Here is a 26,142-nt window from a genome sequence, read left to right on the forward strand (position 1 = left end):
GGAACACAGTCACTTCGGTCCCAGGCACAAGAAACCAGGGATCAAGGTGGCCTCGGAGGTGAGAGACACTGAACAGATGTCAAAAGGACCCTTCACCGTCTGTCCTCAGGAGACCACTAACGGCTGCTGCATAGCACAATAGGAGAGTGGTGGGGACAAGGAGTGATGCTGGAGCCAGGTGGTGAGACAAACATTCTGTAACACCTAAAAAAGACCAGCAAGGAACTCCCTCCTCTCCCCACATACCCTTGGCTACTAGACTACTTTACTGCTCCCCTTTACAATGAACCCAGGTAGGGAGAACCTGCCCTGTGCACTGTCTGTTATTTCCTCACCTCTCTCTCAAATCCTACTCCCACTTCCAAACTGCCACTGTCAACAACGTGCACAGGGGACAATCCGTAAGTCAGGCCCGGGCCAAATGCTCTTGACCACTCAGCAATATTGGGCCAGGCCTCGGCATCCTCCATCAGAAACAATTTGGCCCGGTGGCCCTTAGGTCTATGTCCTCTCAACTCACCGGCGACAAGTCCCCTTCCCCACCTTCTAGAAGGATCCCTTCCGCATGTGAATCTCTGTGAGTGGGGGTGACCCAGGCTCAGGCCTCGGACAGCTCCCCCTACTGAGTGTCCTCTCACAGTGGCTGGCCAGGCTACTATGGCAGTCCTAACGCCTCCCTGAGCTCTGCTGGCAGCAACCCAGCAGCCCACTTGGCCCTCCGGCAGGAAGCACCTATGGATGTGTCAAATGCCAATGTGACATCGCTCCTGGCCTGGCCTCTCTCCAGTCTCTTTCTTCTCAATGATAGCCCCACTGTGCACCCAGGTTCTGAGGTCCACGCCAGAGAGCCACTGGGACTCCATTTTCCCCTCACTCATTCATTTATAAGAACCTTCACTGAAGCAGCAGCCAGAGTGAACAGTTGCCCTGCTGGAGGCCTTTGTGGGCTCCCTGTCACACTCAGAAGAAAATCCAAAATCCTCTCCAAGCCTCTGAAACTCAAAGAGCTGAACTCTGCCCAGCCTTTCGCTCTTCCCACACATACGTGTTTATGTCCTTGTTCCACCTGGGTCTCTGCTTGGTATTGTCAACTCAGACCACCAAGCTCAAACAACAGCAAGCTCCAACACTCCTCTACCTGGCTTTACTACTCTCAGTCCCTCCAAGTCTACCATACAGGCACTGCTCACCTGTGTTAACTAATTCCTGCATGAAAATGTAAGATCCATGAAGGCAGAGTTCTCACATTATTTACCAGCATATTCCCATCACCCAGAGCTCAGCAAGGACTTCTCAATAAACAAAAGAAAATATTCAGTTGACAGGTGATGAAGCCAGAAAATGGCGTTTAAGGGGGAATAGGACAGATCAAAGTTTTAACCCAGAAGAATCTGTGTGTAGACTGAAGGGGAAAGGAAGCCTGAACTGATGGGGACAGGAGATGGAATAGGCAAATCCTCAGACACTGGACCAACTTTCCAAGTAGGGTTGTGAGGCGAAAGGGCTTCGAGACCTTGAGGACATGAGAAAAAGAACAGATGCAAAGACTGAGGTTTAAACCTAGACGAGCGTGGAACCAATTCCATTTGACAGTCCAATCTCTCTCAGCGGAGTAGAAAACAGTATCATCTGCAGGGATTCAGAACAGAATTACTAGGCAAACAGGGGCTGAAGGAAGTGTTGGTTTAGAAGAACAATGGCAGGAAAGGGACTAAAGAGTGAGGAGACACTGGCCAGCCTGGTTGCAAGCCCAGGGATAGGCAGGACCAGAGATAAGCTGCAAGATAGAGACATGTGGCCCACCCTGACTGCCATGGTGCCCTGCCTCCCTGATCCCTAAGCAAAGATAACAGAAAAAAGACAATACTTCAAGGGTTAGAAGAGAAGTCAGAGAACCTAAGATGCCCTCAAATAAAGCAAAGAATCAGCATGTCTGATGTCTCTGATGGAGATGCAGCTTGCACAGCTGTGGAGAGCCAGAGGCACTAAGTGATGAGAGATTAAAACAAACAGTGAGAGCAGACTCCAGGGCGATGCCACAGGGAGCAGGAGAAAGGAAGCTGAAGATTGCATAGAAGGGAAAGCATTCAGGTACAAGGATAAAGGGTCTGGGATCCTGTGGACCACTCCTTGGACTTCTAACCTGAGGGCTAAGCTTGGTAAAGATGTCCCTTCCAACCAAACATCACACATCTGAGCCAGAGAGGGCAGACAGGTGCCCACCTTCAAGGAGCCCCAGATGCCCAAGATCATTCTTCCTCTCTCATTTCCCTGCTTTCAGCACAGGACGTGACACCTGACAGATAACCCAAGAATGCTGGTTAGAGGAATGAGGAAAGCCTCTGAATAAATGTATAGCTACCATATTAAAATAATAACAATCCTTTGGATACAATGCTTATCAATAAAAAAAAAATCTAAAAAAATGTTTCGTGACAGTCTCCCTTCAAGTAATCCCAGAGGGCCCCAGCCATGCTGTGAATTCCTTTGTATTTAGAATATACAGCCCTTCTCCCTTCTGGGAGAAGGGGCTACTTGCAAACAACAATGGTGTCATGATGCCAAAATAATAAGGGGTCACTATGTGATTTCAGAACGCTTTGACTATTCAAAGGATACACAGCTTTTCATCATCCTGAAACGTGAAGTAAAGTTTAACAAAGAAGGGGTGATCCAGGCGCGACATCACGTCTCTCTCTCTGGTTACATACGGGACCTTGTTCTCTTTGATAATGTGACGTTTCTCTAGAATTTTAACTTAAGGTAAGAGAGAAGGGAGTTACCACGATTTGAAATGGTAAGGAAATACTAAAGACACAACTCATAAAGGTAACTGGTATATATTAAAGTTTTTCACACAATGAAGCCACTGGCTTCATGGTCTCTTAAGACAGACCAACAGTGTCCTATCCCCTAAAACCAGCACAGAAACCCCTAAGCACTGGGCAGCCAGGTGGCTGTCTGCCCAGGTGTGTGCTGTCTCTGCATCCCAGACACAGCTCGCTGGAGTTAGTACTTACTAGCATATTCCCTTGAGGTTGCCAGTTCTCGGGCCAGGACAACCTGGTTTGAGAGGAAAAGGGGGAAAGAGAAGAGAAAAAACACCAAATGTAACCAGGGCAATGAGTCTCACAAGTTACCCCACAACCAATCACACAGGCTACCCTGCCCCCATCATAAAATTACATTTAAATATTTTTGGTCCTGTGTTAATAAATATAGCTAACTGTAATGATCAAGTTAATGCATTCTAATAGTTAACAGCAAACACATATCTCTCTCCAATGTTTCCAGGAGGTTCTTCATCAGCTGCCTATAGTCCCCCATGTTCACCAAAGTGCACACACAGAAACATTCAGACCAGCTCCCTCATCACAGGCCGCAGTCACACTCCCAGCTGTGTCCTCTCTATGGTACACCCAAGTCATTGCTCAAACTCTGCTTGGGGGACAGAGCACCAATGGGGCATCGCACAACATGGGAAAGGGCTTTCTACAAAAGCAAACCCTGGGTGCAACCTGAACACCAACTTCCAAATGTCCAATGAGCCCAGTCTGGCAGTGTGCTGGGCAGCCCCCACTACTGACAGTTGGTACAAATGCCTCTCCTAAGATACGTGCAGGGGGATTGCCCAAGGACCAGAGAGGAAATTAAAATCTGCCCAATTCCTGATATATCCCTGGGCCTTCTGGGAAGACCTCAGGAGGCCCCTGGGTATGAATTATATGCCAGTACAGAATTATCACCAGGACTCATCAGAAGAAATCCTGGAAAAGCACTGTGTGAAATGCCCTGCAGTCATTAAGAATGAGGTTGGGTTGTACATACTCAAGTAGAAAGAACTCAAAACATCTTTCCAGAGGGATGTACTTGTGTGGACTATTCTCAGGTGCTATGGCATGACTGAGCTGATTATGTATTTATGCAATGTCAAATTTCTTCACAGGAGCATGTAATAGTTATGCAAGTAAATAAAAAATTGTTAAAGAGTACTAATATTTAATGGAAACCTTTCTGAAGGATATAGTCATGTCATCTTTCTATTGTGTGAATTCAGCATTTCATAATCAGGTTTCCTTATGAGCACAGGGCAGGGAGCACCCCTCACCCACAAACCAAGGCATGACACATTCTACCGATAGCAGAACTAATCTGAACACCATGATCACCCTCAGGGAACCAGACATGGGGGGATTCACAAGTCCTCATCTCTCAGTCAAGGTAAATGGCCAATGAAGTAAAGTTGAGAAAGGAGAGAACTCTTCTTTTACTGGATCGTTGTAAGAAACCATGAAGAACACCGAGGTTCTCTTCAAAATAGTTTCTTCTTCCTGAAAGGATCTGCAAGTACCAGAAGGACCGGGACTGCCTTCACAATTAAAGCTTTTTATTCCAAGGACACAATTCTTTCATAATTTAAACAAAAACTGCCAATTAAAAACTCTAAATTAAAAGTGTAAAGGGAGCAAAAATTAGCATTAATTAAAACAATGTCAAAAACATGGATGAGCTATAATATTTCATGTTCTTCTTTGTATTTTGAAATATTTCATAACTGTAAAGAGATAAAAGAAAACAAATTTCACATGAGGTTTCTCTAAAAAGGCCAGGCAAGAAAGGCTCATTGTTCAGAAACCCTGCTGCATTAGCGGCCTCCAGCACCACTACCTGGTGTGTCCCCATGCATGCTGGGTCCAGCTTGGACACCACAGAAGCAGGGAGCTGTCTTTTTATGAAGGCATAGATTTAAACTGTGCACCCCAGCTAGGGAGCAGATACTCAGGCCCCCACTGAGCCTGCAGCAAGCCCCCACCACCACAGCCACATGGGGCTGCCACCTCAACAAAGGGGCTGCTTTGAACCTTTACTCCTTTGCTTTAAGAGGAAAAATACCACAGGACAGACACAACTCACTCAGGTAGCAAAAAAGAGTTACCCTGAGTGTGACCTGACAGTGCCGTGATAATATTTGTTTATGAAACTGAGGACACAAGAATCTGGAGGCCGGCAGGTCTTATGCTGTAAGTCTAGCCAAGTGTCAAGGATGTAATGTCTTACATATTTTTTAAAATATAAGAAAAATAATAAAGATTGTTCAATATTTGCCCCAAAACTCTGAAGAGATACTAATGCCAATACTAACTTTTAATCTAAGGAACAAAAAAGCTTCACAGAGCCTTGCCAGTGTGATAAAAGGACACGGAATGTAACCTGCTGATCCCTGGTTAGAATAAAATGAACTGCCATTTTTAAAAAAAATAAAAAATAAGATAAAAAGATACCTTTTAAAGCTTTCATCTACAAAATCATGGCTCATATATTTATAAGCCACGTGATGTGTTTGGTGGCCCCAAGTCAGCCTCACAACAGGAGAGGAACTCCTAGGGGCCTGATACCCTCCTCCAGAAAAAGAACACCCTGGCATCTGGGTCTCCCAACTCTGAGCCTGGAAGGTCAGCCTATCCGAGGGAAAACACACTCATTCAACAAACAACAGCAGCATGTACTCACTGTTGAAAAAGAGCCTTCACCAAGAATTTTCCCAAATTTGAAGTCTTCAGGCCGTTTCTTCCGAGGCTGTGGCGGTGGCTGTGCGGCATGTTGCAGTGAGTTGGCACTTGGTCGGGACTCGGCTGCCGTGCTGTCCATGGTGGTGGGGCCCTGCCTGTTACCACCGCTGGGAACAACAGGGGCCGTGCCGGACTCAGTCTGGGTCCTCACCATTGATGGAGATGGGCAGGAACATAACACCACGCTGGACTGAATAGGAACGGTGTCATACTGGTGGACACAGGAAAAAGAAGTAAGACTCAAAGCAGCTCACTTTTCCTAAATGCACAAACTAAAGTGTTGACATTGTTGAAGCACAAACGCCAAGTATCGGCAGGCCATCTAACATTCTGCCACATGGCTCAGGTTGCTGTCCTCCTCTTCGAAGTCCCTTCCCTGATCAAATCCCAGCCTTCCCTGTCCTACTTTCCCACTGACCCCACCACCTAGCACCTATCTGCCCTCACACTCCTCCCTTAGCACTGCATGAGTCTCCAACACCTCCACCCCACCCAATGGCCAGTAAGCCTGCCCATCACTGCCCAGCTTAAATGCCATCTGCAGCCAACCCCTGTCCACAAAGGAAGTTGGTCCAAATCCTGTGACCACGGTGTCTACCATTCCAGAACCCTTTTGCCCTGCTCACCCACCCACAGCTGATGTAAGACTGAACACACGAGAAAGCACTCAATTAGGGTTTGAGAAAAACAGACTGCCTTAAGACTGCATCCCACAACCACATAGAATTTTAAGCCCTGGAACACGGAAGTATAACTTAATGGAAAGGAGAGTCCAAGAATTGCCAATTACACATAAAATCAGTGGATTAAAAAAATAAAAAAGCTTCTCTAAAAACAAAAACAAAAACCTGTAGTAGAGTAATTGGTTAACAATTTGGAAAATAACTGATTTAGAGCCAAACTGCTCCCTACACACTACATTCAAAATTTTATTTTAAAAAAATTATTCAATGCCATCCCTATTAAAATCCTGACTGGCCTCTTTGCAGAAATTGACAAGCTGATCCCAAAATTCATACGGAAATTCAAGTGACCCAGAATAGCCAAAACAATCTCAAAAAAGAACAAGTTGGAGGCCTCACACATCCAGATTTCAAAACTTACAAAAAACTTATAGTAATCAAGACAGGATGGTACTGCCCTGGTTGGTGTGCCTCAGTAGGTTAAGCATTGTCTTACAAAGGTTGTGGGTTCGATTCCCAGTCAGGGCACATGCTTGGACTGCAGGTTTGATCCCAGGTCAGGGCGCATGCAAGAGGCAACCAATGTTTCTCTCTCACGTTCATGTTTCTCCCCCTATTCCCTCCCTCCCTTCCCTTCTCTCTAAAAATAAATAAAATCTTTAAAAAAAAAAAAAAAAAAAGGATGGTACCAGCATAAGGACAGGCACACAGAATTCAGAAATAAACCTATATATCTACTATGGCCAATTGACTTTTGACAAGGGTGTGCAGACCCTTTAATGGGAAAGAATAGTCTATTCAACAAATGGTGTTGGGGCAACTGGATATCCACATGCAAAAGAATGAAGGTGAATGCCTTTCCCACATCACATACAAAGTTTATCTCAAATGGATCAAAGATCTATATGTAAGAACTAAAACTATAAAACTCTTAGAGGAAAATACAGGAGTAAATCTTTATAATCTTGAAAATGGTTTCTAAAATATGAAACCAAAAGCACAAGCAACAAAAGGGAAAAAAAAAAAAGTCAAGGGACTTCACCAAAATTAAAAACTTCTGTGTTTCAAAGGCACCATCAACAATCAAGTGAAAAGACAACCCACAGAATGGGTGAAAATATCTGCATATCATATTTCTGATAAAGAACGTGTAGCCAGATTATATAAGGAACTCTTACAACTCAATTAAACACACACACACACACACACAATTTAAAAAATAGGATATGGATCCAAATAAACACTTCTCCAGAAAAGAGATACAAATGATCTGTAAGCACATGGAAAGATGCTCAACATCATCAGCCATTACAGAAATACAAATCAAAGCCATAATGGGATTCCACTGGACTCATTAGGATGGCTAGAATAAAAAAGACAGATAATAACAAGTGTTAACAGGAATGCTGAGAAATTGGAACCCTCATACACTGCTGCTGGGAATATAAAATGGTGCAGGCACTTTGGCAAACAGTCTGACAGTTCCTCAAAAGGAACGAGGTACTATATAACCCAGATAACCCAGCAATTCCAGTCCTTGGTATATATATACCCAAGAGAAATGAAAACGCATTTGTACAAGAACATTCACAGCGGGGTTACTCATAGTAGCCAAAAGGTAGATACAATCCAAATGTCCATCAACAACAAATAAGTGGATAAACAAAATGTAGTGTTGTCATAAAATCAAATACTATACAGCCATGAAAAGGTAGGAAGTATGGATATATGCTACAACATAGATGAGAATGAAAAACACGATGCTAAGTGAAAGAGGCCAGGCACAAAAGGCTACATATTGCATGATTCAACTAATACGAAATGTCCAGAAGGGGCAAATCTATATGGACAGAAAGTAGTTAAGTGACTCAGGGACTAGGGGAAGGGAAAAATGGGGAGTGACTGTTAATACATCTGTGGTTTCCCTTGGGAATGATAAAGATATTCTGGAATTGGATGGTGGTGATGTTTGCACAACTCTGGGAATACATTAAAAAACCACTAAATTATATACTTTAAATTAGTGAGCTATATGGCATATATGAATTATCTCTCTATGAGCTGTAAAAAATAGCTGTATCACACATGACTGCATTAATTTATATATAAGAACTCATTCATATCTATAAATCACCAAGACTTTTAATGAAGAAATGGGAAAGGGATAGGCACCAAAGTACCTCAAGTAACAAAGAGAGAAAAATGTACACAGTAGGAGGCAATGGAAGTGACTGGTGAGCCAGGTCCCTGCCAACACCACACTTCTGTTGTCACTGCTGAAGACAGCTCAGAATCACCCCACAATGGTGGAGCTTAAAACCAGGGAGACATACAACAGGCACCTGGTAAGTTGTGACTACTAAGTGAACATCAACCTGTGCGAGGTGACCTGCACATCCAAGGACAGGGATAAGTTCTGGCAGATGCCTCAGTGCTACATCTGTGGCAGCACCATCAAGTACCTCAGCATCCTTGACAAGATCATTGACATAGTCAAGGAAGAGGTGGTGGCCGAGGGTTGTGGCCATGGTGGCCTGCAGCAGCAGAAGCAGCAGAAAGGCCGAGGACTGGGGGTGCTGGGCTAAGTGTGTTTGGCGGCCAGGGTAGAGGCAGGAAGGACCCCAGGCACTGGCAGAGGTCAGCCAGAAAAGAAGCCAGGCAGGCAGGTGGGCAAACAATGAGCCGGCCCTGCATCCCCCCAGAGACTTGAGCTCCCCTTACCCCAGGCAACATATCTGGTCCAGTCCATGGTTTTTCAGAACACAAATGAGGCAGGTGTTGGGGGGACATTTTGTAATCCTCCTCTTTATGTAAAGTTTTGTTTTGTTTTGTTTTTAAAGCCAGCATTCTACAGTTGGAAATGTAATTTGGTGTTTTGATTTTGTGAAGTTGCAGCCAACTTGATTCCTGGAAGGTTCTGTGTGTCAATGCATCTTTAGCGCCCTCGCCCTTGTACTAAGGGGGGCATTTTCCAAACAGGTTTGTTTTCTCTCTCTTGCTGGATCCTTGTGTGACAAACAGATAACAGATTTTCATTTTAAGCTCTTTACTCTGAGACTGACAGTCCAGGGAGCCAAGGAGTTTTCCTGAAACACAGACCTGAAATTCTCTTTTCAAAACAAATCCAGACAGCCATGTGCTTCAGAAGCTGTTGTGGGGATGTGGTTTGGCCCTGCCCCTTTGCTTTCTCTCTTCCAACCACTGTTAATATAATGAAAATGGTTTACTCGACATCGCTGTAACGTGGCAGCCAAGGAAGAGTAAACTGTAACGCCCATGTGTGAACAATGAAGACTTCACTGTACTGGTCAGAGGGGACAGTAGACACTGTTGAATGAGCATGTGTACTGTGCGGCCATCACATTCAAAATGACTGAGCAAGTAGAGCAATGGATCTGCATCAAATTTTGTTTTAAGCTTGAACATTCCTCTGCAGAAACTATTTGAATGATTCCAAAGGCAGCAGCTATGGGCAACTTGTGATTGGCAACTTCATCATGACAGCATGCCCACTCATGCATCACGTCTCGTGTAGTTTTTTGGCAAAACATCAAATCACCCAGGTAACGCAGCTCCCTTATGGCCCGGATTTGGTGCCCTGCAACTTCTGGCTTTTCCCAAAACTAAAATCACCTTTCAAAAAGAAGAGATTTCAGACCACTGATGAGATTCAGGAAAACACAATCGAGCAGCTGGGACAACTGTGTGAGATCCCAAGGTGCCTACTTTGAAGGGGACGGAGGCATCATTGTCCTATGTACAATGTTTCTTATATCTTGTATCTTCTTCAATAAATGTCTCTATTTTTCATATTACATAGCTGGATACCTTCTGGACAGACCTCATCTACACCTACTGCAGCTGGCACCATAAGCCTATGTTGCTGTTAAAATGTTTTTGGAAAGCAATTTGGTAATTTGTTAACAAAGTGACAACAGAAAATAGTTATCAATGAAACACTGAAATACTGAACAGAAGTGGGTATTTATATCCACTTCTGTTCAGTATTTAAAAATTTAACTGGGTTAAAAATTTAGGTGGGTATGAGGAAAGGATCAGCCCTGGCCAACTAGCTCAGCTGGTTAAGAGCGTCATCCTGATATGAAAAGGTTGCAGGTTTGATTCCCAGTCAGGGCACATACAAGAAAAAAACCAATGAACACATAAGTAAGTGGAATAACAAAACAATATTTCTCTATCAATTTTACAAATTTTAAAGGATTAGGTAGCATCAAATCAGAAACACATACAAGTTGTACACACAACTATTAAAAAAATATGTTCTAGCCCTGATCCTGAAGTATTTTAGCAGTGACATCATTAGCCTGCTGACTATCAGACTGTAGTAGAACATCACAAAATCTGCTCAGAGCACCCAAATCTATTTCTAATAGTACTCCCCACTATACAAACCAGGAGAGCACTTGACTCCACGTCTTGGAACAGAAGACAATATGATCGAAGAATCCCTTGCTGGGTCTGAAAAAGGGGTGCCTTCACAAGTTGTGGAAGCAAGAAAGGGCAGGGAAGCTGACCTATTGGGGCTGCTACTGGCCAAGTTGTGCTGTAAACACTAGAAGGAGATCTGTAAGTAAAGCTTATCAGAATAGGTTGAAACTGGGGAAAGTCCTAAGTCTGTAACAATACACACAGGTGATAAAAAGTGTATCAATATTATAACTTAGTAACAATTGAATTGCTTAAAATTGAATATAAACTTGAATAGTTAAGGGAGTGCAGTGACACAAAGCTGTTTCTTGTGTATATATTTTTCATAAAGGATAGACAAAAATTTCCTCTCTCCACTTAAATAGGGAAAGGACACACAAAAAACTATGAAGAGGCCAGAGTCCTACAGAAACTGCACCAGGAACAGGAAAGACAGGCGGGCACAATGTTATCACAAGACAAGATGCTCATCTTGAGATGCGCAAAATGTATAACAAAGAACACATCTAGACGGAACATCCTGTAACCCAAACTCGATGAGCATGGAGGTGAAGAGAGGCAGCAGATAACAAGAACAGGCAGGGGCCTGGGCAGTCCCCTCAGTTAGGGTCACCCTAGAATACACATCATGTCCCTGCTCCCAACTGAGGAATCATCGTAAAGAACTCTGGAGGCCCTAGCAAGATAGCTCCATTGGTTAGAGCATTGTCCCGGTAACACCAAGGTTGCGAGTTCAATCCCCAGTCAGGGCACACACAAGAAGCAACCAATGAATGCATAAATAATTAGAACAACAAACTGATGCCCCCCCTAATCAATAATAAAAAATTAAGAAAGAAAAGAATTCTGTAGCTGCACTAGGCCAAGAGGAGGCAGGCTTCTTTTACTTAAGGTCTGCTAAGATCATTATAACTAGGCAAAATATAAAGCAATTAATCAAACACACAGTATCAGTGAAATATTAAGGGAATATGACTAACTGACTTTGTAAATACCATCTAAGACAATCTGATATTTTAAATGCGGCACGCAGTGGTACAGGTCCTCTAGCTGGAATGGGAACCCAAAGCACAACATTTACTTACAGAAAATGGCTGTTTTCTCCAATGCTCTATGGCTGGCAGTTAGTTAAGTGTGCCTTACACATTTCATAAATACTCCACCTCACAGAAGGTACCAGGAGTTGGGCCAAGCTCTGGGGTTCAGTCAGTACTTTAATAATTTGTCCCTATAAGCAAAGTATACAATCATAACAGAAGTACATTCAAATGCAATTACTTCCCCAGAAATTAGTAAGAACTTTTTGTTTTCAGGGGCAGTGGTAAATGGAGAAGAGGTCACACTTGCCAAGCTGAAGCCCATCAAGAACCATGATAGGCCTGGACTGTCCTTACCAGCCAGGCCAACTACACTAGTTGGGGCTGTGTACACAGAGCACCTCATGGGGTTCCCATTACACAGCCAAGGGGGAAATGCTCCCTGAGTCTCCAGGGTCATCCTAAGTGCCAACCCTCAGGCCTGGGACTGAGAAGCAGCAGGACTGTGTGACCTGAAGGAATACATGCAGGGGAGGGTAAGCAGAAGGATCCAGCACTTCACACAGCACAGTCCTGGGCACTACAGCACTGCTGCAATTTATCTGGCCACATGCCCACTGGGAGGCCATCACTCCCCCAAGAGATGGGAGGAAGGGAGAGCACCTCCTGTCTCTGTCATGCCCCACCCCGACCACACCTCTACCACCAAGGGTGTAAATCACATCAACATGGTCCTGTTTACAGGCTTCACCTAAGTTCACCTGTGTGTCCAGGCATATGCTAAGCAAAGCTCAAGGAGACAACTGAAGAGGCATACCGGATAGTGACAATTAATGCTTTTAATTCAAAACTGACATGTGAACTACTGAATAAAATGTCGAACGTGAAGTTTTTAAATAACAAAATGTGATGTGCTGATTCATGGATCTGGAAAAATGTTATTGTACATTACATGCTTCTCGAACAAAGACAATCCAACAGAGGTACCAACAAATCTGTCACATAACGGTTTTGGCACAGGCAGGGGGCAGCCCATTGTTTCTTCTCTGTGGGAAGAACCTCAACTCTGGGAGGTACCATAAGTGACATTCAAGAGCAGTAAGGATTTTCCCAAAGGAGATGCAATGCCCGAGGAGGCAGGGCCCAGTAGGCAGTAGGTGTTTGTGAGTCCACAGGAAGCAAGAGAGCACTGAAGGCCTGGGTATGACCAACCTTAAACAGACAACCCTGATCTCAAACGCCCTTGGAGGGCCTTAATACAGTGAAGATGGCTTCAGGAACACTTACCAAGGCAAGTTGTTTTCAGCTCAAGCTTCCTGATTGCTAACTGAACAAGTGTCCAGCCCATGGAGAGCAATCCCCCAAAGGCATTGAGAAGGTTAGGTCTAATGAGACTCTGGTTTATGAGCATGTGTTTCTGAAAGATTTCTTTTCTATCAAAGCAGTTTCTTTGGTAATTAAAAAAAAAAAAAGTCTCCAGACAGATCTTCAAAGAAGGGCGCTGCCCCTGAAAAAATGCAGGTTTGCAACCAATCTGGGCTAGACCAACCAAGGTAGGCGGCCCTTGGCATTCACCTCTGCCTGTTCCCAGGCTCCATGGCTGGACCTGACCAAACAGACCCAGTGACACAGAGTAGCACCTGGCCACCCACTAAAGAGGGAGCAAGTGGAGCACTGTGCTGGCTAAAACCTGCTCACTTCCTCTCTGACACCCATCCAATGTGAGGATGGTTACGTATCACAGAAAATGCCCCAAAACACCTGAGCAGGTGAGAGAGGAAACAGGAGGTAAGATGAACACTGAGATCTGAAGGACAAAAAACTGACTGTTTTGTTGTTATTAGTGGCATTTGTTGGCATGGTGGACAGTGAGACATGATTCTAGCATAAGAGCAACAAAGCCCTGACCAGTGTGGCTCAGCTGGTTGGGCATCATCCATCAAGCAAAAGGTCACCAGTTTGATTCCTGGTCAGGGCTCATGCCTGGGTTGTGGGTTCAGCTCCCGGTTGGAGCACAAGAGGCAACCAATCAACTTTTCTCTCAGACTGATATTTCTCTCTCTCTTTCTCCTTCCCTTCCTCTCTCTCTAAAAAAAAATTAAAATCTTTAAAAAAGAGCAACAGAGAGCAACAAAGATAGCATTGCACAGCTGCCCTTGCCTCTGCAGAATTTAAGTATCAGATATGCTGCTTCGTGTCCACACATGTGGATGTAGAGGACTTTAAGGCTGATGTTGCAGCAGCCCAGTCCCAAAAACACCTGGTCAGACCAGATGTGCTACGAAAGATCCTTCCCCAGGTGAGTGTATGTATCCAGTACATGAAAGTGAGCCTTAGAACAGGCAATGGGCTCAGTTCTTTGGTTGCCCTCAGCATGGGGTTCATACTAGAAGCTGCCAGGGCTACACCTAAGTACAGTCCACTAGGAGGGAGTCCACACCATGAGCTCCAAGCCTCAGAAAGTTTGGGGTTGCGGATGCATATTCTATCCCAGTGGTCCTCAACTGAGGCGATTCTGCCCTCCGCCCACGCTTCGCAATGCCTAGCGACATTTTGGGGTGCAATAACTGGAGAGGGAGAAAAGTTTTACTGGTATCTGATGCGCAGGGGCAGGGAAGCTATAATACCCTACAATAAACAGGAGAGTTCCCAGCTGAGAGGCCCTGATCTACCTTCATAGACCCTACCTGCCCTCCCGCAGGAAGAAGTCCACCAACTGTTCAGTGACGGCCCTCAAAGTGCTCAGCAGTAAGGCAGGCCCTCTGTGCGGTAAGACTCTGCACCATCCCTTAGAGCAGGAGAGAGAGAAGCCTAAGCACAAGAAATTAGGATCTGCAGAAGTAGCAGTACCAGGTTGAAAAGGCATGTTAAAAAATCATAAAGTTGTGTTTGTGAAACAAGAAACTTACCTCCATGACCTAATCAGTATAAAATGGCAATATTAATGAGGCCTCACACTAAAACTGCCACCCAGGGCTGTGACTTTACACTGAGTGATACAGGAGTGAGCAGAAGAAAGCACTCATGGCCCTCCAGAGCCAAATGGGCATGTGCGGTTGGGGGCTGCGGAAGGGGGGGCACGGGGGGTGGCCAAGAGAGCTGGAGGAGGCTGAGGAGGGAGTGGGCACACCTCTAACGGAGCTGAGATGACACCCAACTTCCTCAGCAGCCACATCCACATTCAACTCCCGAGAGGGTAAGACACCAACCGGGCAAAGGTGCATTCATCCAAATGTCGCAGCACAACCCCCTGCTCCCTGGAAAGCAATCTCGAACCCCAACAGCAGCCACAGCGCCCTGGCCCAAGGACACACTGCCAAGGCGAGAGAACGTGCTTTCTTTTTCAGTTCTCCCTGGACTCCTGCCTCAAAACACACAGGTTTGGGCCGGAACTCTGCTTGACATTGCTGTTTCCAAATGCCAGCATTTGACGTTTCACTTTCCATGAGATTATACCGAGCAGTTTCTCTGATTTAGGTCTTTTGTTTGTCTTTACTAATGAAACAACTCTCAAACAGGAACGGAGATCTGAAAGACACAGCTAGGGGCCCCTTTGTTTGCCACGAAGAACACCCCGATTATTCCACAATAAAGCAAGCCACGCTGCAGAACGAGAACACACCCGGCCAGGAAAACTCGGTGTGAGGAGAAGCGTCTGAGCACACGTACCCTGTCCTTCCCCACGGGGAAGCACCTCTCTAGGACGGAGCCCTCGCAGAAGGCAGGTAAAAGGCATCAAGACTGAACCCCATGTCTCTATTCTTAGCATTCTACCCTGCAGGTGGTCTAGGACTGAGCTCCTGCGTGTGTGCGTGCACGTGTGCGTTCTGCATACTTTCCAGAATCTGACCCATGACACAGGTTTAAGCCAAGGTTTTCCCCACTTGTAAACAAGAATACACCTGATGGTAGCTTTTACCTTTACAAGATGCCTGGCAAGTTCGCTCAGCCCAAAAGCACATTTCCAACGGGAGGTTCAAAGGTGTTAGGAAGCCTCTCCTTTAAGGGACACAGCCCACCTTACTACAAACTAACACAAACTAGTCAGTCGCCTTATTTTATGGCTGGCAGCAGCAGAATGCTCTGCCGGTGCAGAATGCTCTGGGGCCTGAGCGGAGTCCTGCCCGCTTTGGTTTTGGGGGACCAGAGTCCGAGGAGAGAACAGGGTGCGCGCAGAGGTGCTGGAGGGCGGTGAGGTGGAGCCCTGGCCAGGCTGCCAAGAGGCAGGGAGAGGACGCTGGCAGCGCCCACGGTGCACAACCACCATCCCTGTCCACCTCAAGTTCCCGGGACTCCAAGAATCACCCTGGGAACCTCTCTAGTCCCTCCCCTCCACCCGGCTTGGCAGGCACGGTCTGTGGCCTGTCGTTTGCCACAGCTTGCAGCACGCCCCACAGCTCCGCACCCCCAGTCCTGGGGGAGCTCTGAGACCTTTTCCCTCGCCCAGCGCAGGCAACCCAGGCCGTGGAGTGACTTCTCAAAGTACACCTGACTCTCCGAAGCCACGCCGACTACCCAACGAACGTGGCCACTGTGCCCGCCAGGGTCCGGGGGACATGGCTTTAAGGCAAACGTGGTCCCTGCCCCTGGGAAACCACTTCTTAATGGGGTGGCGAGCCCGGAGTCATTTGCAGAACTAGCCGGTTAAAGCTGCGGCGGTAGCTGTGGCAGAGCCGGACGAGTGCTGCGGGTACTGAGCCGACCCTTGGCTGCTCTGACCCCAGCGTGGGTTGGGGAGGGGCTCGGAGGGAACGGACGGCTGGAGGGCTGCAGCGCTGTCCAGGCGAGGGTGACGGAGGCGTAGACGGTGCTGTGACGGCCGGGAGAGAAATACTAACACGGAGAAAGTGAAATGCAGCAAGGGTTAATCATGCATCATGCATTTTGAAGTTTCACTTTCCCCTGTGTTTCAGATTCAAAATACAGCCACCTTCGTGAGTCAGAAAGGAAAACCAGTCATTCTGAAATCAACATCCCAGTGAAGGAGAGAAAGAACTCTGGAGTTTGGAAATGGCAACAACCGGTGATGTGACACAGACACAGACACGGCAGACACACACACACACACACACACACACATCCCCCGCTTTTCCATCCCATGCTTTATGTGAAGGGCAGGGCCTCCGCCAGCACCTCACGGCAGCTTCAATGATGCCAGGCAAATGAGGAGCTCTTGAGACCACACCGCCTTTCCCCGCTTCGTCAACAAAGCTTCACTGGGCACCTACTGGGTCCCACATGCTCTCCTGGGCCCTGGAGAGACAGCAAAGAACAAAACCCAGCCCATGTCCTCAAAAGGCCACATTCCAGTGGGGCAGGTCCATCCCCGCCCCCCCCCCCCCCCCCCCGCAAAAAAAGGTAAAAGTTACAGTGTGTCGTATGGTGATAATATCTGGGAGAAAAACACAGCAGGGAAGGGAGATGGGAGTATTTGGATGGGGACGGTACAAAGTGAACCTTCAGAGAAGCCCTCACTGGGAGGTGACATGTGAGCAAAGAGGAGCGGGGGAGAACCCTAAGGGCACCTGGGGAGAGCGTTCCCAGCTGAGGCCTGGCCAGTGCAAGGTCCCAAGGCACACAGAGGTCCAGCCTGGCCCGCGGCACCCCTGAAACATCCCTTCTGGGCACTTCAAACCGCACGGTTGGGAGCCTGAGACACGGGGCTGCCCGTGAGGATCCAGGCACCTCCTGAACCGGAGCCTGATGACAGCCTCACCAACACTGTACCGTCCAGCATCAACCCAAGGCTCTGAGGTGCTGCTAAACAAACCACTGCCACGCCAAAAGCACCCCAGCAGTATCTCCTCCGCTCCAGCACTACGGGCACGAGGACACACAAACCCATCAGGAGCAGTCCTCCTCCTTCGTGGGATTCTGTGATTCCCTTCCTGCCTCAGCCACATTCGCCCGCCAAGGTCCTCAGCACAAGAGCAGTCTCCGGCCCTCTCCCGCACGGAGATGTTTACGGGATCAACTCGGTGCCCGTGCTTTCTCTTCCCACAGGCGTACCTCACCGGCACGGGTATGTTTAATAAAGAATTTTACTTCTGCATTTTAAAAAGATGATGGTTGCAATATTACCTTGTAAAGCATTTTTAAAGCGTCATTTGTGAAATGAAAAGCGAAAGGAAAAAAGCCCCCTCCCAGTCTCAGAGGTCCGAATGTTTATCTGGACTACAGATGGTATTCCAAAGGGCTGATATCTTGAAACATCTTGAGGCAGTAACTAAGCTGCACGGACAGCACGCTGACACCTCTAGGATCTGGAGGACACGTGCTGACCGGAGGCCGCGTGTCAGGCCCGCTCGGGGTCCGGTCAGGCTCCTGAGGCGCCCCCGTCCAGCCTGCCAGCCCTCGGCCCTGAGGGGGCAGCACAGCCCGGGGAGCCCCGGGAGCCCGGGGCGCCCAGACGACCCAGCGCCTGCAGGGGAATCATTCCCCCCCAGCACAGCCCCATCCGCTGGCCACCCACCTGGTGACCCAAAATTACGCTAAGTAAATACTTTGGGTTACTCAATAGCTTCTGAAATTTCAATCTCTAGAGAAGTTTAAAGCAACAAAACCATAGGTGCGCCTGTCCTTCAACCCTGCCCCCCACCCCGAACAAAAAGGAGCTGGGCACAGAGATGTTCTCAACAACAGGGCCCTCTGCCCGGTCCATGGGGGTTCTGATAGTTGGCCCTTCTTACGCAAAGACGTGCCTGCACCCCAAACCCACGCCCCTCACACCCAAGGGAAGGCTGTGGCCACCCGTGGCTCCCCGTGGCCAAAGCCCCGCATCAATGGCGCTCCTTTCCCACAGGCCATGCCCCAGCCCCCCACTCTTCCTCCACTACTTCCCACTCACAGCACCCCATCCATCTCCCCACCCCACGATGGGACCCCTTCTGTGCTTCCCTCCCTCGCCTCCTACGTGCTGTCAGGACAAGCGTCCGTAACCGCATCGCCACTAGGATCGGGGAGGGTGTGCCACGGCACAGCTCTATCAAGAACAAGGACGGACGGCTGTTCTCAATGAACTTGCTTAGCAAGAGTCAGCCATGGACTCTGGCTCCTTTGGGGTCTCTGGAAAAGGGGGTCTCGCCATGTCCCCCTTTTCCCAAATCCACCCAACGTAAACTTCCTTCTATACCTGTTACTGTGTCATGGTGAGTCACGGTAAGTGACACTGCCACCTGCTGTGCGCGCCCCACCTTTTCACAGCCCGCGCACAGGGCTTTGGAGAGGACTGCAACCGCCCCTTCCCAACAGCGTCTCTGACAGGAAGACAAGGACAGGTTTTAAACCACGGGCTTCCAAACAAACTTGGAAAATGTGGTCCGTATGTACAGTGTAGACTTCAAGATAGGTCATATGTAATCTGCAGACTTCAATTTGTTTCACGCAATTTGTATATAAGAACTTGAAGTTCCAACATGTCGTTGGACGTTCTGAGTACTGGGTCCAGCGGTCTCCTCGTAGAAGTAGAAACTCCCAAGGGAAAATTACTTTAAGATCCAATTACATTTTCATAACCACCAAAAACATATCGAGGCTCCATTTAACCATGTAGTACCTTGCTTAGCCACTGAGAGAGTTTAGGAAAATATCAGCATCAAAACATCCAGCTCCCGACATGCAAGCCTGTCAAATGTAACAAACATTTGATTGACAAGTAGATTGAAATGCAAAGGAAGCTGGGGTAAGGAAATAAATGGCCCGTGGATTTGGGGGCATTTCTTCCCCCCCCCCGCCCCCCGCCACCATCAAGTCTCACAGCAGACACCTCACCTCCTCCAAAGCAGCAGACAGCAGCTTCCCTAACCCTTAGAAGACTAACTGCCTGGTAGATGGGAGCTGCTTTTGAAAACACAGAGCCAAGTTTGTAAGGCATACCTCACAGACCGTGATTACCTGGTGGCAGGAGAGTGCTGCACGGAGCAGAGGAGGAAGTGGAGAGGTGAGACAGCTCATTCAGGTTTCAGGAGGCCTCTGCAGGTGTCTGGGGGAGAAGCCCACAGGAGGCTGGCAGAGGCGGCTTCCCAGGGCTCCTGCATCTGTCTCACAAGGGATGGGGCCAGCTGAAGCGGAGCTTTCTTCTCCAAAATGGTGTGCCCGAGTTGTGTTAGCATGGGAGACTCATGATTTCTCCTCCTCCGTTTTGAAATGGAAATACCTGACAATTACAAGGGACTTACCCATTCATCCCACTACCTGGTCGTCACTGAGCACCCACCAAACGCCCAATCCTGCCCGACCCCCGCGGGCTAGGAGGAGGGCCCTGAGTCAGAGCCAGGAGGCCAAGGAGCTGAACTTGAGGCTTGACTGATGTTCCTCGGGCCCTTCTGGACCTTACTTTATCTGTCTCTATACCTTTCACTCTTTAGAGAGGATGAAATGCAAATTAAGTAAGGATTTCAAATGAAGACTGAGCTTGGGCAGTTGGCAGCTCGACTCAGGGTCAATGTGATGAGAAACCGTCTTCCATTCTGAGAGGGAGACTTTAGATCTGCACTGGGACCGAGATTTAAAGCATGGGGGCCTACGCACCCCATATTTCAGCAACTACAGCTGGATTCTTGAAATGTGTCTTGGCTCTTAAGAGGTTTATTTCAGTTTCCACAAACCTGCTAAGGAAGAACCTTAAGTCCAGGATATCACAAGAACAAATAGCCCTGGATCATGTGGCTCAGTGGATTGAGTGCTGGCCTGTGACCCAAAGGGTCGCCGGTTTGATTTCCAGTCAGGGCACATGCCTGAGTTGTGGGCCAGGTCCCCGGCTGCGGGCGCGCACGAGAGGCAACCACATGCTGATGTTTCTCTCCGTCTCGTTCTCCCTCCCTTCCCCTATCTCTAGAAACAAGCAAACACACAAACAAATCTATCTGGAAGGGGGGCGGAAATAAGTAGATCCAAAATCTTAATCATTAGTGACTAAACTGTGTAAACCTTTTGCGTGTCAACTAGCCACAGGCCTCGGACAGACCGCTACAGTTACTGGTACCAGTAGAGAAGGGTTACCGCAGAACTGTTCGAACACGCACTCCGCTAGAGGAGGGTAGAGCACTGCTCCTCACTAGCTGTCTCACCTTGAACAAGTCACGTCACCTCTCTGTGGCTCAGACCCTTTATCTCAGTCAGGGAGAAGGAGAAAGGGAACTCCCAGGCTTGCTGTGAGGATTTAATGAGTAAATGCATGAAAAGCACTCAAGCTGAGCATGCCAGGAGCACCTTTACACTTAAAGAACACAGAGGATAAGGGAAAGCGTCCCCAAGCAGGGGCCATCAACTCATAAAAGAAGCCCCTCAAGCCCTCTCCAAGTGCTGTTTATTCATCTGCAGCTAAAACTGAACTAAGTGCATACTGCATCAACCAGGCCCAATTCTCACCGCGAGTCCGACAAAACAATACTGGAAGGCTGAGCTCCCCTAACACCCCAGCAGAGGAATCAAGATCAGGGCTTTCCTTGTATGGGCAAGATGCTGTCACAAAGCTTCAAGCTCCGGCCAGCAAGAGCAACGATCCCAGACTCAAAAAGGAAAGATGCCTTTCAGTGCCGCCTGGGTGCAGTGGGCTCTGGAGCTCTGAAGGCACCCGGACAGGCCCGGCAACAGGCCACGCAGAGGGAACACCGCCCCCTAGGACCCCGTGGTAAAGGGGTGGGAGGCTGCCATCAAACCCAACCGGCTCATCCCTAAAGGGACTCCGCTCTCAGGTCAGCTGTGCTCACCGACAAACAGCATTCTGCTAAGAACCTCCTCTCACCCCAAGAAAATCCGCAAGTCTAGGCCCACCTCAGAACACCAGCTGGAGATGGGGACAGCAACCACGGCCGCCTCGCCCACACCCAGGCTCCCACCGTGAGGAACCAGGGCGGAGCAGCAAAACTGAGGCCCCGAGTTCTAGGTCTGTGACATCGACCCACCCCTTGAGGGCTGCTGGCTGCTCCAGCAACAGACACAGGCGCAGGCGCAGGCGCTTTGTGAATGAAGTGTGCTCTAAGCTCCAGGGGAAGACAGGGCGTGGCTTACTGGCTCAGGTGGGGGGAGGGGATTCTGAGGCCCGAGATCCTGCCTGCCCGCGTGTGCTCCTAACAGGGACCGTGCCACACGCTCCGCCCACCTTGGCCTTTGACTGAGGGCAGATGGGGAGCCGGCACCCAAGAGACAAGCGGTCCCAATGCTCTCGTGCAGAGCAACGCACAGCAAAATGTAGCTTGTCCTACCCAGCGTGGACCCACACTTAGGAGATGAAGCTCCAGGTGGTGGCTGGCTGGATTTAAACAAAGACCAGACTAAGACTGTTTGTCCTGTGCCACAGAGCAGGGTGGGGAAAGGACAAGGAGGGAGGGAGAGGCGTTCGGTGGGCGCCCTCTCCCCGCCACAACCCCGCCGGTGGTCACCAAAGCTGTCCTCCCACTCTCTCCTCCAGCCCCTTGGAGCCTCTCAGCCAGCGAGAGGCAGGCGAGACCGGCAAAGTGCACAAGGTCGGGCTGCCAGCAGCCTGGCGTCCAGTCCGCGGGCACAGCTGGTCTCGGGACTCAGTCAACACCCGTGTCTGTGCATTTTACTAACTGCACCGTCAACAATAGCTCTGCACATGTGTCACCCCAAACATACTATGAAATGCTCAACTACAAGATGTCGTGGCATGGACACCGAAGCGCTGCTCACTTCCTGCGCTTGGGAACTGCCCAACGGCATACTTCACACACCGTGAACTTGATTAACGTGAACATCAGGATGCAGGTGACCTCTGGACCAGGGAGGGAAAGATTACGATCAGGAGGGCCGCTCGGGAGCAGGGGCGCTCCTAAGAACCTAGCAGAACCCTATGTTTAATGCAGGGTGGTGGCCACAAGCCAGTTTATGTTCATTCTTAAAAATTCTCATATAATTATATACACCCCTTACAGATACAGCTGTAAATACTACAGCGCAAAACTAAACTAATAAAATGTCACTTTTCCCCTCTACTTCTAAAAATCATAACTAACATCTGAATGCTTACCGTCTGCCACGCACTCTTCTGGCCATTTTACCTGCATTACCACGGTTACTCCTCAAAACAACTCTTGCTGTGAAAAACACTGGCATTCTTTTCACAGATGAGGGCACTGAGGCACAGAGCAGGTCCCTACCCACAGTCAGCACGCGCAGCAGTGAGGCTATATTCCAACTCCTTGCCCGCAACCCTTCTATCAGTTAGTACCAGTTGGTAGAGGGTGCGCGTGATGCTCATACGCCCTGTCAGCCAGGGACGGAGGAGTGGGGCGGGGCCAGTGGGGCGGGCCGGGAGGCTACTCTGGCAGGACCTTCGTGGCAGGCATTTAGCAAATCACCACCATGTAATACCTTAGACTTTTGCCCTTCTGACCTGGCACGTTCCTCCACACAGAATCCAGCAGAAACCGTCAGAAATTCAGAATAAGATTAATATTAAGAAAACATTCATTAAGAAACGACTCCTAACAACGGGAAACGGCCCATGTAAATGTCCATCAACAGGACCGCGGCTACTCTGGTTCACCCAAGAGAGGGGGATTACTAGGCAGCGTGGAGTGTGAGAGAAATGCCCACGCAAAAATGTCCAGTGAAAACAGCAGGAGACACAAACCAGACAACAGAGCTCCCAATCTGGTTAAAAGAAGACACAAAGGAAACAACGATGACCTCTGGGTGAGGGAGAGACAGACCACCCACTCGGTTCCCTGAAACTATTAACCTTGAGAACTGCCAAGGACAAAGGACAAAGTCCGCCACGGACAGGGTCAGCACAAACAGCAGGGGAGCTCCCTGAGGGTGGGCACCTCTCAGGGACTGGATCGCTGCCCACCTGCCCACCCACCAGGAGACACTGCTGATGATGCCACACGGGGCCCGCAGATCTTTTGGACTCCCTTCCGGGTCCTCAGTCCCTGCATCCGGGAAGGACTCAGATGGATAAGGACTACTTGCTAGCGAGCAGATGAATAAACTAGGGATTTCAGACACAGGTCCTGCGTGAGGGGCAGAAATCAATGGGGACCCGGCCCGGATATCCGACTTCTGCTTGTCAAGCCTGTCATCCTGGAGCTGCATCCAGAAAACACAGCAGCACTTCAAAGGTAATTAATTCAATGTGTACACTGAAGATTTCCATGTGTCTTGTTAAAAGCTTTACTCAGTAAAATCTATTATTAGTCAGAAAACAATACCTACCCTCTCCTGCCTTCTGTTTTGCTAACATTAACAATTTAACATATTGAAGGCGACAGCTAAAAGAGAAACTGAGTTTCTAATGTAAAGTCATGTTAATGACACACCAATTAAACACAAACCTTTCCTTGGGAATTACATGTATGCAGCAAACATTTCCCCCCACCATCTAGTCTGGGAATCTGAGCGACACCCAGCCTGATCCAAGATAGATTATCGGGTACGTGAGGGATGTGGGGAGGCCGCCAGGTGGTGAGCAAACAGGTCTCTCTCCTCTTTCCCACTCTCCAGCTTCCAACCCCAGCACCTTACAGGAAACCTCCTTCGGCCTCCAAGACCTCGAGGTCAAAAGCTAAAACAAAACCTAAAGCACGTGGGCACGTCCTTCCTCTGGGGCTCCAGCCCTACCGATCCCTCCTCCCTAGGACCCCCTTCCCCTCTCCCTCTCTCGTCCCCTCTGCCGGGCTGGGGACCCTCAGAGCTTCCCACCCCTCTGACTGCTGCAGCAGCCCCCTCACCTCCCCCTCACCGACCCTGTCGCAATAGCTCTGCCCTGCCCTCCTGTGTCCTTCGGCCCCAGTGTGGACTGAGCTGCGCTCTCTCCTTGCTGGCCCATGCCTTGTGTACCCCCAAGGAAACCGCGTCTCCCCAGGCAAGGTGCAAGATCCTTCACAGCGGCACAGAGACCTGGGGGAACTTCCCACAGTCTTTAGCGTGCTCTGGACTTCCTTCGCCCTCCATCAATGTTTCCCACGCGTGAACTCAGACCCACAGTGACATGGGTCAGCGTTCCAATAACCCCAACAGGCTATCCTGTAAGGAAAATGCCAGGTTAATGTGGTCAGACTTTTGTTTTTCAAAAACATCAGACACTTCTCTCTCCTGGAAATAGAAAACACCGCCCCCCCCCCGCCCCCAAATGCCACCGGCCATATAAATAAATGTCATCTGGCAGGAACACCCCTCCAAGCAGGGTAAACGTCCGTGCTTTGCGACGCAGAAGACAGCCCCAGCTTGTTTCTAACCGGGAACGCCTATCCTGACACCTGAAAAGGCACCGTAAACAGAGACGCTCTCTCTTCCTGGGCTCCTTATGTGCAAGTTTTGAAGAAAGAGTTTCTTACTGGGAACCACAATGGCCAATGAGACACAGGGACGTTGTCGCAGTGCTAACGGCCAACTCCCACACTAAAACTTCCCAACATCAGCAGCATGCAGAGAGAGATCTACTGCGCCTAGCATGACATTCAGCCACACCTCCACCGCTCACCAATTTCGGGTTCGCGTACCACAACCAAGGAAAGGAGGAGGAAGAAAAAGCAGGGCAGGCAGCCAGGCCAGTCTGTATTTTGCCTCGTCTTCGCCACCTGCAAGCACCTGGCACACGCCTGCAGGCTGGCCAGAGTCCCGGGTGAGCCTCCGACACCCTGAGGCCGGCCTGCCCGCTGCCAGGAGCCATCGCCATCATTTCCCTCCAATGTTTTCCACTTGTATCAGTGTCCCGTCTTTCTCCCTACCAATTCCTACCTCCATAACGGTCTTGCTTTTCCGGTGGTGGTGCAGAAGAGAGACTGGAAGGGCAAAGCTGTAGGTGGGTGGGAAACCAAACCAAACCAACCCACGGCTTTCCTCAACTGCCCATCTCCTGAATTCCGGCCAGCAGAAACTCCGTACGCTGCTCTTGGTCCAGTGAAAAGCCTCAACCTCACAGCCCACAGGCTACTCTGTGGCTGGAGACAAAGGTCCTGAGACGATAAACAACACTCTAGCTTCCCCTGACAGAAAAGACCTAGAAAGGAACAACATGTCAGCGCCAACCGCCTACTCTCACAAAGAGTAGGATGGTGACACAAAACCATCCTCCCACCTGCAGAGAAAGCGCCAAGAAACCAAGTATCCAGACCTGAGCTGCAGGTCACATAGATGCCGGGGAGATCACAAGCTCCCGAGGGATGCAGACCACCGCTGACGGAAACCAGCTCCATCAGTGAGTTCGGTTCCGCTCTGCACCCGGGGACACCTCTGTCCCCGCGGAGTGTCCCGGGAGTGTCCATGTCTGCAAAACGTGGCCAGAGTGGGCAGGCGCCGGGACCGCATGCCAGCTCTGACCCAGTTCACGCAAGTCTGAAGCCCTCAGGTGCCAAGTCTTCAACGTGGAAACTGGAAGAATCCAACAGGGTAGTAAGCATGAAGGTCCTCCCAAAATAAAAATACTGTGGTCGTGCT

The 26,142-nt window shown here is 48.8% G+C and overlaps 1 protein-coding gene and 1 pseudogene across 2 annotated transcripts in view; one reads left to right on the forward strand and one right to left on the reverse strand.

Moving 5' to 3' along the window:
* The window catches only part of PDPK1 (3-phosphoinositide dependent protein kinase 1), a 73,843-nt gene that overhangs the window by 39,381 nt on the left and 8,320 nt on the right, over positions 1 to 26,142 (reverse strand). Inside the window, exons 1-5 of one of the 2 annotated variants that reach the window (XM_054589446.1) lie at positions 20,346 to 20,517; positions 19,633 to 19,872; positions 5,512 to 5,781; positions 3,021 to 3,063; positions 2,620 to 2,757 (exon numbers count right to left, since the gene is read on the reverse strand). In XM_054589446.1, coding sequence (XP_054445421.1) covers positions 2,620 to 2,757; positions 3,021 to 3,063; positions 5,512 to 5,781; positions 19,633 to 19,692 — 511 coding nt within the window. In that variant the 5' untranslated portion in view covers positions 19,693 to 19,872; positions 20,346 to 20,517. Of the gene's footprint in view, positions 1 to 2,619; positions 2,758 to 3,020; positions 3,064 to 5,511; positions 5,782 to 19,632; positions 19,873 to 20,345; positions 20,518 to 26,142 lie in introns of those variants that run through there. The other variant, XM_054589447.1, reaches the window with a different exon arrangement.
* On the forward strand, positions 5,908 to 9,018 carry LOC129083252 (U6 snRNA-associated Sm-like protein LSm4; annotated as a pseudogene).

This window comes from Pteronotus mesoamericanus, unplaced genomic scaffold (genome assembly GCF_021234165.1).
Source record: "Pteronotus mesoamericanus isolate MK-2021 breed Mesoamerican mustached bat unplaced genomic scaffold, CSHL_Meso_final scaffold_167, whole genome shotgun sequence".
Taxonomy (NCBI): domain Eukaryota; kingdom Metazoa; phylum Chordata; class Mammalia; order Chiroptera; family Mormoopidae; genus Pteronotus; species Pteronotus mesoamericanus.